Raw genomic sequence first — 15,615 nt, forward strand, 5'->3', positions numbered from 1 at the left:
AAGGAAGAAGAGGGGAGGGGTGGGCTCTCATTGTGAAAACGTCTGTCCTCCTCACGAACACTGGCTACGTGCGTTGAGGCCCTGCTTCAAGTACGTGGTCAAGCATCGCTCATTTGTGGGAAGTAGAGAGTAATTTCTTTCCTCTGCACTTCCACATAGCCTTTACTTGTTTTGTTTAGTTTTCCCTTTCCCCCCTCCCTTTTTCCCCTTTCCCTTTTTTTTTTCCCCTTTAGTTAAATTGTTAATTGTTTAGTTAAATTGTTTAGTTAAATCGTTTAATTAATAGTAATCTTTCCTTAATAATTATTTCTTTTTTTTTTTTTCCTTTAATTATATCATCCTTATCTCAACCCGTGAGCTGTTCTTTCCTTTACTTCTTCCCCTCCTCATCCAAGGAGGGGGAGTGAGAGAGCGGTTGTGTTCAGCTGCCTAGCACGGTAAAACCACCACGCCAGGCCTTGCTGTGCTTGGGGATTTTCCCTACACCGTGTGGTGGTTTTACCCAGCTGGGCAGCTGAACTCCACCACGACCACTCTCTCACTCGCCCTCCTCAAACAGAAAGGGGGAGAAAATACGACAAAACGGGCTCAAGGGTTGAGATAAGGACAGGGAGACCACGCAACAATTATCATCACGGGCAAAACAGACTCAGCATAGGGAGATTAATATAATTTATTACCTATTAAAACAGGCTAGAGCAGTGAGATACTAAAAGCAAACTAAAATCACCTTCCCCCTTCCACCCTCTTCTACATCCACCCTGCCCCCAAGTGGCTCAGGGGAACATGGAGTGGGGGCTATGGGATGAGGTTTAACAGGCCAAGTGCCAGGTCTTGCACTTTGGCCACAATAACCAATAAGGCTTGGGGCAGAGTGGCTAGAAGACAGTGAAGAGGAAAGGGACCTGGGAGTGTTGATCGATGCTCGGCTGAACGTGAGCCGGCAGTGTGCTCAGGTGGCCAAGAAGGCCAACAGCACCCTGGCCTGTAGTAGAAATAGCGTAGCCAGCAGGAGCAGGGAGGTGATCATCCCCCCATACTCAGCTTTGGTGAGACCGCACCTCGAGTACTGTTGTTGAGTTTTGGGCCCCTCAGTACAAGAAGGACATCGAGGCCCTGGAACTTGAGCTGTTCAGGGGAACAGTTGTTCCATGTTCAGGGGAACATGGAGTGGGGGCTGCAGTCAGTCCTTAACGGTTCACCTCACATGCTCCTACATGGTCACTCTCTACCCCTGCTCCAATGAGGGGTCCCTCCCACGGGATGCTGTCCTTCCTGAACTGATCCTGCGTGGGCTTCCCACAGGCTGCATCTTTTCAAGAACTGCTCCAATACAGGTCCATACCACGGGGTCCACGAAGCAAGACAGGTGCCCCACGGGCAGCAGCTCCTGCAAGATCACCAGCTCCTGTGTGGGCTCCTCTCCACGGGCTGCAGCTCCAGCCTGGAGTCTGCACCAACTGGGGCTCTCCATAGGCCACAGCCTCCTTCAGGCCACATCCACCTGCTCCACCGTGGGCTCCTGCACGGGCTGCAGTGTGGAGATCTGCTCTGCCATGGTACACCCTGGGCTACATGAGGAAGACCTGCTCCAACATCCTCTCAAGCCTGTCCAGGTCCCTCTGGATGGCATCGCTTCCCTCCAGCGTGTTGACCGCACCACACAGCTTGGTGTCATCAACAAACGTGCTGAGGGTGCACTCCATCCCACTGTCCTTGTCAACGACAAAGATGTTAAACAGCACCGGTCCCAGAAACGACCCCTGAGGAGGGCCACTCGTCACTGGTCTCCACCTGGATATCGAGCCATTGACCGCAACTCTTTGAGTGTGACCAGCCAGCCAGTTCCTTACCCACCAAGTGGTCCATCCATCAAATCCATGTCTCTCCAATTTAGAGACAAGGATGTTGTATGGGACAGTATCAAATGCTTTGCACACATCCAAGTAGATGACATCAGTTGCTCTTCCCCTATGCACCGAGGCTGTACCCCCATCGTAGAAGGCCACCAGATTTGCCAGGCAGCTGGAACTGCCCCAGGCCGCCACTGCTGCTCAAATATGATGAACAGTGGCTTAGCAACGTTATCCACCAGCTCCCTCAGGACCCACGGATGCCTCTCATCTGGTCCCATGGACTTGCGCACCTTCAGGTTCCTTAGATGGTCTCGCACATGATCTTCTCCTACAGTGGGCGGCTCTTCATTCTCCCAGACCCTGCCTTTGCCTTCTGCAACTTGGGCTGTGTGGCTAGAGCACTATGGGCCAATGTAACAGGCAATCCGAACTAGGGAGGGGAGAAGGAGCCAGCAGTTCTGCTCCTTGATGAAGTCACAAAATCACAGAATCACAGAACTGAAGGGGTTGGAAGGGACCTCGAGAGATCATCAGGTCCAACCCCCCCGCAAAAACAGGTTCCTTAGAGCAGGCTGCCCAGGTAGGTGTCCAGACGGGCCTTGAATATCTCCAGAGGAGGAGACTCCACAACCTCCCTGGGCAGCCTGTACCAGTGCTCCGTCACCCTCACTGTGAAGAAGTTCTTTTGCATGTTGGTGCGGAACTTCCTGTGCTCTATCTTGTGGCCATTACCCCTTGTCCTGTCCCCACAAACCACTGAAAAGAGGTTGGCCAAATCCCTCTGTCTCCCACACCTCAGGTATTTATACACTTTGATGAGATCCCCTCTCAGTCTTCTCTTCTCCAGGCTGAACAGACCCAGGTCTCTCAGCCTTTCCTCGTAGGGAAGATGCTCCAGGCCCCGTATCATCTTTGTGGCCCTCCACTGGACTCTTTCCAGGAGATCCCTGTCTTTTTTGTAGCGGGGAGCCCAGAACTGGACACAGTACTCCAGGTGAGGCCTGACCAGGGCAGAGTAGAGGGGGAGGATCACCTCCCATGACCTGCTGGCCACGCTCCTTTTAATGCATGCCAGGATCCCATCGGCCCTCTTGGCCACGAGGGCACACTGCTGGCCCATGGTCAACCTGTCGTCCACTAGAACCCCCAGGTCCTTCTCAGAGCTCCTCTCCAGGAGGTCGTCCCCCAGCCTGTACTGATATGTCCGGTTGTTCCTTCCCAGGTGCAGGACTCTACACTTGCTCTTATTAAACCTCATTTGGTCTCTTCCTGCCCATCTTTGTAGCTTGTCCAGGTCTCGCTGAATGGCAGCACAGCCTTCTGGCGTGTCGGCCACTCCTCCCAGCTTTGTGTCATCGGCGTACTTGCTGAGGGCAGATACTATTCCCTCATCAAAGTCGTCGATGAAGATGTTGAACAAGACCGGACCCAGCACTGACCCCTGGGGAACACCACTAGTCACAGGTCTCCAGCCGGACTCTGTGCCGCCGATCACCACCCTCTGAGCTCAGCCAGTCAGCCAGTTCTCAACCCACTCCTTACTGTCCACTCCTCTATCCCACACTTTCTCAGCTTCGCTATCAGGATGTCATGGGAGACAGTATTGAAAGCCTTGCTAAAGTCAAGGTAGATGACATCCACTGCTCTCCCCCCATCTACCAGCTGGTGATGCCATCATAGAAGGCAACGAGGTTGGTCGAGCATGACTTCCCCTTGGTGAATCCATGCTGACTACTCCTCATAACATTCTTCTCTTCCAATTGCTTGGAGATGGCATCCAGAACAAACTGTTCCAACACCTTTCCAGGGACAGAGGTGAGACTGACTGGCCTGTAGTTTCCCGGATCCTCCTTCTTGCCCTTCTTGAAGACTGGAGTGACAGTAGCTATCCTCCAGTCTTCAGGCACCTCTCCTGTTCTCCAGGACCTTTCAAAGATGATAGAGAGCAGTTCGGCGATCACCTCTGCCAACTCCCTTAGCACACGTGGATGCATCCCATCGGGACCCATGGATTTGTGTGTGTTGCACCCACTCAGACGCTCCCGAAGCACTCTCTCGTCAACCAGGGGGGAGCCCTCCATTTCCCAGACCCTTTATCCTCCCGCCAGGGTCGAGGAGTCCTGGGGGGGAGTCCTTGAAGCAAAGACTGAAGCAAAGAAAGCATTCAGTATCTTCACCTTCTCGGCGTCTCCCGTTACCAGGACACCTACCTCGTTCAGCAAAGGACCCACATTATCCCTACTCTTCCTTTTACTGTTTACATACTTAAAAAAAACCTTCTTATTATCTTTTATCTCTTTTGCAAGCCTCATCTCTAGGTGGGCTTTAGCCTTCCTTGTCGCGTCAAGTGTTGCAGCTGGGCTAAGGAAGGGGCCGGACCAGGTCTAGGAAGCCTGGTGTTTACCAGGTGTCGAGGACAATGTTGAGACCCTTCTTGCAGGGCTCCTTCTCCTTAGACCAAGCTCCCCCAGAAGGTCTGCCCGTGCCAGTGCTCACACAAAGGCAAGCGGTGGGAGCAGTCCCCCCCTCTCATGGGAATTCTCCACGCAGCCATGGCACGGGCTTGGCCTTTGACACTCTCCCATGAAGCATCCCCTGCGGAAGGGAGACCTTCAGTCCCACAAGGAGACAAGTCAAATTGTTGACGGGAAACAGAGCCTGGCCTTTTTTGGGTTCCCACCCAGGCCTCTCACTGTGTCTTTTGGTTGCCTGACATGTTTTCAGACCTTCAGGTTTTCAGTCCTATTTCCCAGAGGATTCCGCTTACCCTCTTGCCTCCTTGAGGCCTCTCTGATTGCCTTGTCCTTCCCTGGGCCCTCCTTGGGCCTTTTGGGACAGCTAAGGGGCGCTGTTTGCCTTTTGGTGACCCCAAGGCCCTCCACTGCTCTTTGCATGTCTCCTAGGGCCCTGCGCTTGACCACAGCTCTAGCAGACCTTTGGTGCTGCCCAGAGGCCTCCGTCTGCCTTTCACTGCCTACCGTGAGACCTCTGGATGCTTCCAAGTGCCAGCTATGGCCCTCCGTGGGCCTTTGGGTGCCACCCAGAGCCCTCCCTTTGCCATTCTGTATGGCCCTGTGAGCCCCGCTTAGCCTCTTTTCCCCTCATGACTGCCCGCAGGGGCAGGAGCTGCGTACAGGGAGGGGAAAGGCCTGGCAGGTCAGGGCACTAGCCCCAGAAGTAGCAGCAGCCAGAACCATGGCATCAAGCCTGTCTCGCAGAGAAACATTCAGCCCAAGGGGCTCCTTTTTACAATTCCACATCCCTATTACCCATATTTATGTTTTCCTAATTAATAAGCACTTCCCGATTAAGTTGACAAGAGTAAAACTTGACCCACAGTAAATTATATAACGGGGTGGTAGTTCCACAGCGAATATACCAGAACTTCTAAACTGTTACTTAGATAATGCTCCCGCCTTCCTCCTTGTCACACTCAAAACATTTAAGAACAAAAATAGGATTACAAGTTAAACCGTTGGGCCTGTGTATTGGGCACCACCAGTCAACACTTGGATAAAACAGCACTTCTTTACGGTCTGTCATCTGCTTCATTCGTCTCTGGCCGTTCCTCTCGCGGAGGATATGGAACCGTGGATTGGAACTCCACACTGGCTTGGCAGCAATGCTGTGTCTCATTCACACAGCACAATCATGCAGTCAAAGAGGCCTCTTGCACCTTTCACTCAAGCAACACAAAACAGCAATCACTATTACAAATAGTATCACTTATTACAACAAATTTCCCAGTATAAATTGTGATCCATTAATTCATATTATCATATATTCATATTATCATATAATTCATATTATCATATATCATTATCATTAATTCATATTATCAATCCATAATTAATTAAATGTCTACAAAACAAAGCACTGACCAAATCACGGGGACTCCCAGTGACTAGTAGTACAAAACCAAACGTAGAGTGTTCTTTACATACACAGTTACCAAAACAATGGATCCCAGATTACCACAAACACCTACCCAAGCTTGAGCATTGCGCCGGGGTGAGTACACAGACTCTTTAACTTATGTAGGACATCTCCTCACGACTTACAGATATCCCCTTACTCCATTAAAACATATCTCGTCCACCAGTCATGGTCCTTGTCTACCTCTGCAGCGATCTGGTTGAGAAGGGGAGTCCTCCCAAGAAATCTCAGGGAAATTTCTTGGGGAAATCTCTAGGAGTCCGGTCCTCAGTGGGTCCTGCAGCTGGACAAAGAGGGTCCCATCTGTGGTGCCAAACTGACGCACGGAAACAAACTTTACAACTCAAGGAGAGTTATAAAGTAGGTATGGTTATTGCAGTGCAGTGCAGTGCTGACATGGAGAGCGCTGCACCACCACAATCCACCCTGTGACTAAAGTCAATCTCTCTTGCCACAGAGACCTTTAAACAATCCCGGACTCAACAGGACTCTGTGCTTTCTCTCTCTCCAAACACTAACAGCCCTAACCCTTTCCCTACTTAATAACCCAGATATAGCAGCAGCCAGAACCATAGCACCAAGCCTATCTTGCAGAGCAGGCAAAAAAGGAACGAACGAGAAAAAAGAAGGAACAAGGGGTGGAAAGGGGTCCCAATAAGAGGGAGAGGTAGAAAGTGAGCACAGCAGGAGCCAGCAGCCCGGCTCCTGCCCTGTTGCTTGCAGGAAACAGCCACAGGAACAGGTAACAGAAAGGAAAGAGGGGAAGAAAGTTGGTGGAAATGGAGAAAGAGGTTGGAATTCAAAGCAGATGTGAGCGGCACAGCTGCAACCGGTGACCCAGCACCAACTGTGCCCTTTACGGGAGGAAGCCGGGCGGTGGCTTGGGCCTAGCGTGTGGCTTTGGGCCTGTCTGTGTGGCCGTCGGAGGGGGGTAGGCCTGGAGGCATGGGGGCCAGTCCCAGACAGTTCCAGCCGGCTCAGCAAGGGCTGCCTGTGGAGCCAGAGCTGAGAGCGACCAGAGGAGCCCCTGGCGCCGCTGCTCTCTCCTGTGTGACAACGGGTGGCAGTGGCTCGGGCAGCAGGCAGGAGGAGAAATGTGAGGACACGTGGGCCGGGCCAGGAGGGCACTCAGAGGGAGGCAGAAACAGGAGGGGACAGCGAAGACACAGCAGGAGGCCTGTGGAAGGGGACGCTGCAGAAGTGAGCCCAGAGAAGGCACTCTGGGCAGCAGGCTCTCCATGGTGGCAGCGGTGCCTCTTGGGGACTGCGGCCGTGAAAAAGCCACACGGGAGCAGAAGAAACAGGTAGGAGGGAAGAGGCAGCAGGACAGAGGGAAAAGCTAGGAGCGGTGGCGAGAAGCCCTTGCGCACTGCTGCAAAGCCTCCTGCATTGCCTGTCGCCTCACAGGAGGGATGGGGAGAGCCCAAAGGAGGCGTATGGCAGAAGGGAGGGCCAAGGGGAGTGGGAAGCCCAGCAGCTGCAGGCAGCAGCCAGGTTCCACAGGCCTTTTGCCAGAGAAAATCAGGGCAATAGGTGAAGACACGACCTGCCGCCAAAACTGTCTCACAGAGCTGCTGAAGGCTCCATCACTGAACATTCAGCCAAGAAGCAAGCATTTCTGGTGTGGAAAATCTGCACATTTCTCACCAGTTAGCAAGGATGACAGCTTTCCTTCCAAGAATGACAGAAGAGTTGGGGTGGGAAGGGGCTGGTGGAAACAACCTAGTCCAGGCGCCCTGCTCAAAGCAGGCTCGGCTGGAGTGGCTTGCCCACCAGTGTGACCAGAAGGGCCTGCAGGTAGCCATGGCGTAGGTGGCGGCATGGCAACGCGATGATGTAACAATGCTTGAGCGCTCTATAAAGCCGCTTGCTGGGAGACCGCCTGGGACAGTTGCAGCTGTCTGCCTCTGGAGTGAGAGGTGCTAGCAGAGGGTCGCAGCTCCCACAGAGCTCTTGGAAGGAGCCATGGAGCAGCATCTCACTGCTGGTTTCCAAAACCCAGACGCACTGCTGTGCATCGCTGGCAAGAGCAGAGAGGTGAGCACTGTGCCCGAGGAGAGGGCTCAGAGCAGGAGCCCGGGGCGTGCGGGACTGCTCTGGGGCCAGAGGAGGCTCCCAGGAAGCTGGGAGGGATCTAAACCTGGTCAGGCCGCAGAAGGCTCGCAGGGAGCCGTGCCTCTCTCTGCCCATCCCGGCGTATTGCTAGCAAGTGGGAAGAGAGCTGCAAGGGGGTGCGGGGGTGGGCTGCAGAAGGGATTGGAGTGCCTGAGTGTCTGAGTGTCCCTGTCTTTCTAGTTCCAGCCCAGATGGCAACTTGGAGAAAGAGGCAGCGGGCTGCTGGACCTCCCACTGGGAGTCAAAATCCCTCTAGTGCCTGGCACCAAGCCTGTCTTCTGCAGGACAAAGCTGGGGGAAAAGGTAAGAGAAGGAGGAAGGGGTGGAAGGGGTGGAAAAGGTCTCTTCTGTCACGGGCTCCCTCCCCATCATTCCGAGAAGGCCTTGTGGCCACCTGCTCTACGGTGGGAGTTACAGCACTTTGGCCCAACCGGGTGGAGGAGTCAGGGATGGATGCTCCCGGCTCCGCAGCACGGAGACAAAGGAGGACTCGCCAACAGCAGTGGCCTGCACTGGCCAGAGGTCAGGAGAGGGTGTTCTACAGCTGGGCTCTCCACAGGGGCGTGCTTGCCAGCACCAGGGCCAGCCTGGGTTCTGGCACCAGGCAAGCGGGCAGCTGGGGCCCTGCCTGCAGCAGGCGGCAGCGCGTCCGGGTACCAGGCCAAGGTGGCCTTCCAGCATGGCCAGAAACATTGAGTCTGGGGGTCTCTTAGGGGAGGGTGCAACCTTCTCCTGCTTTCCCTCTCAGATTTAGAAATTTAGAAAATCCCAGGCTTCTCTGCTTGGGAACCGCATGCCGTGTCCTCCTCCTCTTCCTCCAGCTTGGGGGAGCACTGCTTCCGAGGCAGAGACTTCCTGGAGGCAGAGGAAGGAGGGAGGCAGGCTACCCGCCCCTTAGCCCTGCCTAACCCAGAGGAGGCCGTTTTCTGTGGATTTTCCGTTGTTGACGTGTGAACCACCGGGCTTGAAGTTTTCCATCTGAAGGTTCATTTCTGGCATGGAAAGCTCTTGCATTTCTACCCGGTGGCCCAAGATGCCTACTTTGCTGGTGGGGTTTGGCCTTCTCTCCCCAGCCCAGGCCGGACCCTCAGCCTGGTGGGGGTGTTTTTGATGGCTTCAGAAGGAAGGTCCAGCCGGGAAGTAAGCCAGGAATCAGAAACCTATAGCTCAGAGGTTGGAAAAGGCTAGCCCGTGTGCATGAGGAGCTTGGAAGTGCCTTTGTCTCTCTGCTGCTTTCTCCTGCCCCATTCATACTCTGGAACACCTCTCTTCCAGCTTCACCAGCCTTCTGCTCAATTTAATCTGGGAGATCCGTACTGTCGCCTACTGCGCACAGAGTACAACTGCCTGCACGACCCGCATCTGCAGGCCTACTACAATCGCAAAGACAACCTGCAGAGCCTGAAGAGCAAGGGCTACATCACCAGTGATGGCAAAGTAGGTTTGGACGTTGCGCTGACCAGCACAGGTCTCCTCTGGCAGAGGCCAGTGGGATGAGGTTTAACATGGCTAAGTGCCAGTTCCTGCACTTTGGCCACAACAACCCCATGCAGTGCTACAGGCTTGCATGGCAGAGTGGCTCAAAAGCTGTGCAGAGGAAAAGGATCTGGGGGTGCTGATTGATGCTCGCCTCATCATGAGCCGGCAGTGTGCCCAGGTGGCCAAGAAGGCCAACGGCATCCTGGCCTGTATCAGGAATAGTGTAGCCACAATAAAACGGGCTCAGGGGAGACCTTATCGCTCTCTACAACTACCAGAAAGGAAATTGTGGGGAGCTGGGGTTCGGCCTCTTCTTGCAGATGACTAGGAACAGGACTAGAGGGAATGGCCTCAAATTGTGCCGGGGAGGTTTAGGTTGGAAAGGAGGGGACATTTCTTCTCAGAAGGAGCACTCAGGCATTGGAACGAGTTGCCCAGGGAAGTGGTGGAGTCACTGTCCCTGGGGGTGTTTAAGGAAAGCTTGGACCTGGTGCTTAGGGACATGGTTTAGGGGGTGACATTGGTAGTAGGCTGATGGTTGGACCAGGTGATCTTGAAGGTCTTTTCCAACCCTAATGATTCTATGATTCCCAGCGCGCTTGCTGCAGCCGCTTGTTGCTGGTGGGGGGCACAGGGCTGTTGCGCTGCCTTCCAAGGGAGCAGACGTCACCCCAGCGCCCTGCTGGCAATGCCCACTCCTGCTCTTCTCAGGCTGCCGTGCGCTGCCTGTGCATTGAGGAGGCAGCCGGTGTGGGGTCTGGTGCAGAGCGAGGAGTCCACTCGGCCCTGGCTCGGAGGGAGGCAGCGTCCCCACCGCTGGGACGGGGAGGGGATGGAGAGGAGCTGCTCCCCTGCCACTGCGCAGCTACCTCGACAGTTCTTGGGAGCTTTCTGCCCTTGTCTCTCCATAGGTGGTCTGCACTCTGAAGGAGTTCAATGAGTACAGGCAGTATCTGACCACACTCAAGCTGGAGGCTGAGAAAACCAGGAGGCAAGGAGAGGTAGGCAAAGCTCAGCGCTGGTAGACACATGTCAGCGGCACGGTACAGAAGGCTGGGGCTTTCCTTGATGGATCTGAGGGAGGCGGGGAATGCAGATGTCAGGGCTGTGCTGGGGGGCCAGGTGTTGTCGTGGGGAAAGGACGACCCTTTCCTGAGGGAAGCCCTTCTCTTCAGCCCTCGTTGCACGGCAGAAGCAGGGCGCTGGCACGGGCGGCATGAAGCCTCAGCACGCAGGGACGCGAGCCATTTCTGAGGCAAGAGTGAGCCAAAACCTGCTGTTCCCTTTCAGGAAAAGCTTCAGCAAGAGCTCGCCAAGTTGAAGAAACTTGACCCCAGACTGACGGCACGGATTGACAGCTCTTGCCAGAGCTCCTCCACTAATGTGTACATGGTCATGGGAGAGAAAGCCAGCCCACTGGAGCCTAAAAAACCAGCTGGCCCACCTTCCTGCAAAAGCAGGAGAAACCTTCTCCAATCTGGCCAGTACAGAAGGCTGAAAGCGGCTCCCTCCGGACTTGAGTTGGGCAGGGAAGATGCCAAGCTCCCTGGGTGCATCCCTACTGTGACTGAGTCAGAGAGAAAGTCACCTGTCCCCGCAGACGGTGTATTCAAAGCTGCCTCGGAAGAACAGGCTGCTAAAGAAAGCCAGAGAATTGAAGAGATGGCTCGGACTGTGGTGCGGCAAGTGTTTGAGAGGGTGCAGGCACTGGACCAGTCTGCCCGCGTCTTAAAGAGGGCTCCCCATAAGAGCCAAGAAAGACTGTGTGGAAGTGCCAAAAGCGCAGAGCCTTCAGAGACATCTCCTCTTGATAAAGAGGAGGAAATTGCACTGCTGGCTAAGAAGGTTGTGGCGAGTGTGATGAAGCTCTTTGAGAAGTCCTGGGAATCCGGCACGCCCAGTGCATCTGAGCCAAGGCCAGCAGCCAGGCAGAAGGAGCAGCCCATCGCCAGGACAGCCTTCCAAGTGGGGAAGCTGGCAGAAAAGAAATCGAGGGAAGCCTTTGAGGGAGAATCCTCGCAGGCTTCCCTTGACAAAGTCACCAGAGAAGCTGTTGGAAGTGTCTGCGACACTTTGGAATCCTTCGTAGCTTCCCGGTTTGAGCAAGACTTCAACCGCAAATACTCTGAAATCCTGGCGCTTCCCACTGTCAACCTCTCTAACAGGAAGCCACAGCCATCCCAGGTGCCTCTCTTAAGACAGGGCATGAGGGAAGGGCGGGGACTACCAAGAGCGTCAGAAGAGCAGAGCCCAGAAGCAAGGCAGAGAGAAAAGTTGCCCATGATCCAACCAGCGCCAGACACTGCTGAGGTCTCACGACTGAGTCACAGGATTGTGAGGGAGAGCACCCAAAAGGCTGTCTCCGAAGTTCAGCGGCTGCACACAGAACTGCAGGCCTATGCCAGAACCATTGTCCTTAACGTGGTTGAAAAAGTGAAGGACAAGATGGAGCGGGAAATGAAAGCCAAGGCCTTAGACACCACTTCAAACAGCAAAACGGTGGCAAGTGGGATGACGCGCTCTGTATCGGAGCAGAGCTGTCAGCCTGGGACTGCACGGAACCTGGAGAAGAACTTGGGAAAGCGTGTCACCAAACAGCCCGTGCCAAGCAAAGGGAAGGAGAGCTGTCCCTCAGAGCACCTCCAAAGACCACCTGATCTCCTCCAAGCTGTCCGGCGAGGCTCTGAGCAAGGTGCTCCCATGGCAGGCTCTTCTGCGCCCCCAGGGGAATCCCACAGTCAGCGGAGGTCAGAGAGCACCACAGGCACCATCGCTTCCATGGGCCCGCAGTTTGTCAGGCAGCCCGTTCCTCCATCTGTTCCAAAGCACCCTGTCCAGGGAGGAGCGCGGTGCCTACGTGTGCGTGTCAAGCCTCTCCCATTCAAGCCTCAGTAGCCTGAGGCGGAAGCGGACAATAAAGAGTTTACATCCAAGTGCTTGCTTGTGCCTACATTTATTCAAGCCAGGTGTACTGGGTCTGGCTGGGATGTTAACTTTCCCTGCAGCAGCCCACACAGTGCCGTGCTCTGCACTTGTAGCTAAAACAGCAGTGGTATCACACCAGTGTTGTGTCTGCTGCTGAGCAGTGCTGGCACAGCATCAGGACTCTCTCTAACTGTCCTAGGGGGTGGGCAAAAAATGTGAAAAAGAAACATCACCAGGGCAGCTGACCTAAACCAACCAAAGGGATATTCCATACCATATGATGTCACACTCAGTAATAAAAGGTGGAAAAAGGAAGAAGAGGGGAGGGGTGGGCTCTCATTGTGAAAACGTCTGTCCTCCTCACGAACACTGGCTACGTGCGTTGAGGCCCTGCTTCAAGTACGTGGTCAAGCATCGCTCATTTGTGGGAAGTAGAGAGTAATTTCTTTCCTCTGCACTTCCACATAGCCTTTACTTGTTTTGTTTAGTTTTCCCTTTCCCCCCTCCCTTTTTCCCCTTTCCCTTTTTTTTTTTTCCCCTTTAGTTAAATTGTTAATTGTTTAGTTAAATTGTTTAGTTAAATCGTTTAATTAATAGTAATCTTTCCTTAATAATTATTTCTTTTTTTTTTTTCCTTTAATTATATCATCCTTATCTCAACCCGTGAGCTGTTCTTTCCTTTACTTCTTCCCCTCCTCATCCAAGGAGGGGGAGTGAGAGAGCGGTTGTGTTCAACTGCCTAGCACGGTAAAACCACCACGCCAGGCCTTGCTGTGCTTGGGGATTTTCCCTACACCGTGTGGTGGTTTTACCCAGCTGGGCAGCTGAACTCCACCACGACCACTCTCTCACTCGCCCTCCTCAAACAGAAAGGGGGAGAAAATACGACAAAACGGGCTCAAGGGTTGAGATAAGGACAGGGAGACCACGCAACAATTATCATCACGGGCAAAACAGACTCAGCATAGGGAGATTAATATAATTTATTACCTATTAAAACAGGCTAGAGCAGTGAGATACTAAAAGCAAACTAAAATCACCTTCCCCCTTCCACCCTCTTCTACATCCACCCTGCCCCCAAGTGGCTCAGGGGAACATGGAGTGGGGGCTATGGGATGAGGTTTAACAGGCCAAGTGCCAGGTCTTGCACTTTGGCCACAATAACCAATAAGGCTTGGGGCAGAGTGGCTAGAAGACAGTGAAGAGGAAAGGGACCTGGGAGTGTTGATCGATGCTCGGCTGAACGTGAGCCGGCAGTGTGCTCAGGTGGCCAAGAAGGCCAACAGCACCCTGGCCTGTAGTAGAAATAGCGTAGCCAGCAGGAGCAGGGAGGTGATCATCCCCCCATACTCAGCTTTGGTGAGACCGCACCTCGAGTACTGTTGTTGAGTTTTGGGCCCCTCAGTACAAGAAGGACATCGAGGCCCTGGAACTTGAGCTGTTCAGGGGAACAGTTGTTCCATGTTCAGGGGAACATGGAGTGGGGGCTGCAGTCAGTCCTTAACGGTTCACCTCACATGCTCCTACATGGTCACTCTCTACCCCTGCTCCAATGAGGGGTCCCTCCCACGGGATGCTGTCCTTCCTGAACTGATCCTGCGTGGGCTTCCCACAGGCTGCATCTTTTCAAGAACTGCTCCAATACAGGTCCATACCACGGGGTCCACGAAGCAAGACAGGTGCCCCACGGGCAGCAGCTCCTGCAAGATCACCAGCTCCTGTGTGGGCTCCTCTCCACGGGCTGCAGCTCCAGCCTGGAGTCTGCACCAACTGGGGCTCTCCATAGGCCACAGCCTCCTTCAGGCCACATCCACCTGCTCCACCGTGGGCTCCTGCACGGGCTGCAGTGTGGAGATCTGCTCTGCCATGGTACACCCTGGGCTACATGAGGAAGACCTGCTCCAACATCCTCTCAAGCCTGTCCAGGTCCCTCTGGATGGCATCGCTTCCCTCCAGCGTGTTGACCGCACCACACAGCTTGGTGTCATCAACAAACGTGCTGAGGGTGCACTCCATCCCACTGTCCTTGTCAACGACAAAGATGTTAAACAGCACCGGTCCCAGAAACGACCCCTGAGGAGGGCCACTCGTCACTGGTCTCCACCTGGATATCGAGCCATTGACCGCAACTCTTTGAGTGTGACCAGCCAGCCAGTTCCTTACCCACCAAGTGGTCCATCCATCAAATCCATGTCTCTCCAATTTAGAGACAAGGATGTTGTATGGGACAGTATCAAATGCTTTGCACACATCCAAGTAGATGACATCAGTTGCTCTTCCCCTATGCACCGAGGCTGTACCCCCATCGTAGAAGGCCACCAGATTTGCCAGGCAGCTGGAACTGCCCCAGGCCGCCACTGCTGCTCAAATATGATGAACAGTGGCTTAGCAACGTTATCCACCAGCTCCCTCAGGACCCACGGATGCCTCTCATCTGGTCCCATGGACTTGCGCACCTTCAGGTTCCTTAGATGGTCTCGCACATGATCTTCTCCTACAGTGGGCGGCTCTTCATTCTCCCAGACCCTGCCTTTGCCTTCTGCAACTTGGGCTGTGTGGCTAGAGCACTATGGGCCAATGTAACAGGCAATCCGAACTAGGGAGGGGAGAAGGAGCCAGCAGTTCTGCTCCTTGATGAAGTCACAAAATCACAGAATCACAGAACTGAAGGGGTTGGAAGGGACCTCGAGAGATCATCAGGTCCAACCCCCCCGCAAAAACAGGTTCCTTAGAGCAGGCTGCCCAGGTAGGTGTCCAGACGGGCCTTGAATATCTCCAGAGGAGGAGACTCCACAACCTCCCTGGGCAGCCTGTACCAGTGCTCCGTCACCCTCACTGTGAAGAAGTTCTTTTGCATGTTGGTGCGGAACTTCCTGTGCTCTATCTTGTGGCCATTACCCCTTGTCCTGTCCCCACAAACCACTGAAAAGAGGTTGGCCAAATCCCTCTGTCTCCCACACCTCAGGTATTTATACACTTTGATGAGATCCCCTCTCAGTCTTCTCTTCTCCAGGCTGAACAGACCCAGGTCTCTCAGCCTTTCCTCGTAGGGAAGATGCTCCAGGCCCCGTATCATCTTTGTGGCCCTCCACTGGACTCTTTCCAGGAGATCCCTGTCTTTTTTGTAGCGGGGAGCCCAGAACTGGACACAGTACTCCAGGTGAGGCCTGACCAGGGCAGAGTAGAGGGGGAGGATCACCTCCCATGACCTGCTGGCCACGCTCCTTTTAATGCATGCCAGGATCCCATCGGCCCTCTTGGCCACGAGGGCACACTGCTGGCCCATGGTCAACCTGTCGTCCAC

General features: G+C 54.1%; 1 protein-coding gene across 1 annotated transcript in view; it reads left to right on the plus strand.

The window, feature by feature from the left end:
- Positions 1 to 36: 36 nt before the first annotated feature.
- The window catches only part of LOC310882497 (uncharacterized protein), a gene marked incomplete at its 5' end in the record, with an annotated part of 26,108 nt that continues 10,529 nt past the window's right edge, over positions 37 to 15,615 (plus strand). The window contains 5 exons of the mRNA XM_083801355.1: positions 37 to 90; positions 8,088 to 8,210; positions 9,183 to 9,344; positions 10,298 to 10,387; positions 10,677 to 12,710. Coding sequence (XP_083657481.1) covers positions 37 to 90; positions 8,088 to 8,210; positions 9,183 to 9,344; positions 10,298 to 10,387; positions 10,677 to 12,281 — 2,034 coding nt within the window. The remainder of the gene's footprint in view (positions 91 to 8,087; positions 8,211 to 9,182; positions 9,345 to 10,297; positions 10,388 to 10,676; positions 12,711 to 15,615) is intronic.

The sequence above is a fragment of the Anser anser genome (assembly GCF_964211835.1).
Source record: "Anser anser genome assembly, chromosome: 16".
In the NCBI taxonomy this organism is placed as follows: domain Eukaryota; kingdom Metazoa; phylum Chordata; class Aves; order Anseriformes; family Anatidae; genus Anser; species Anser anser.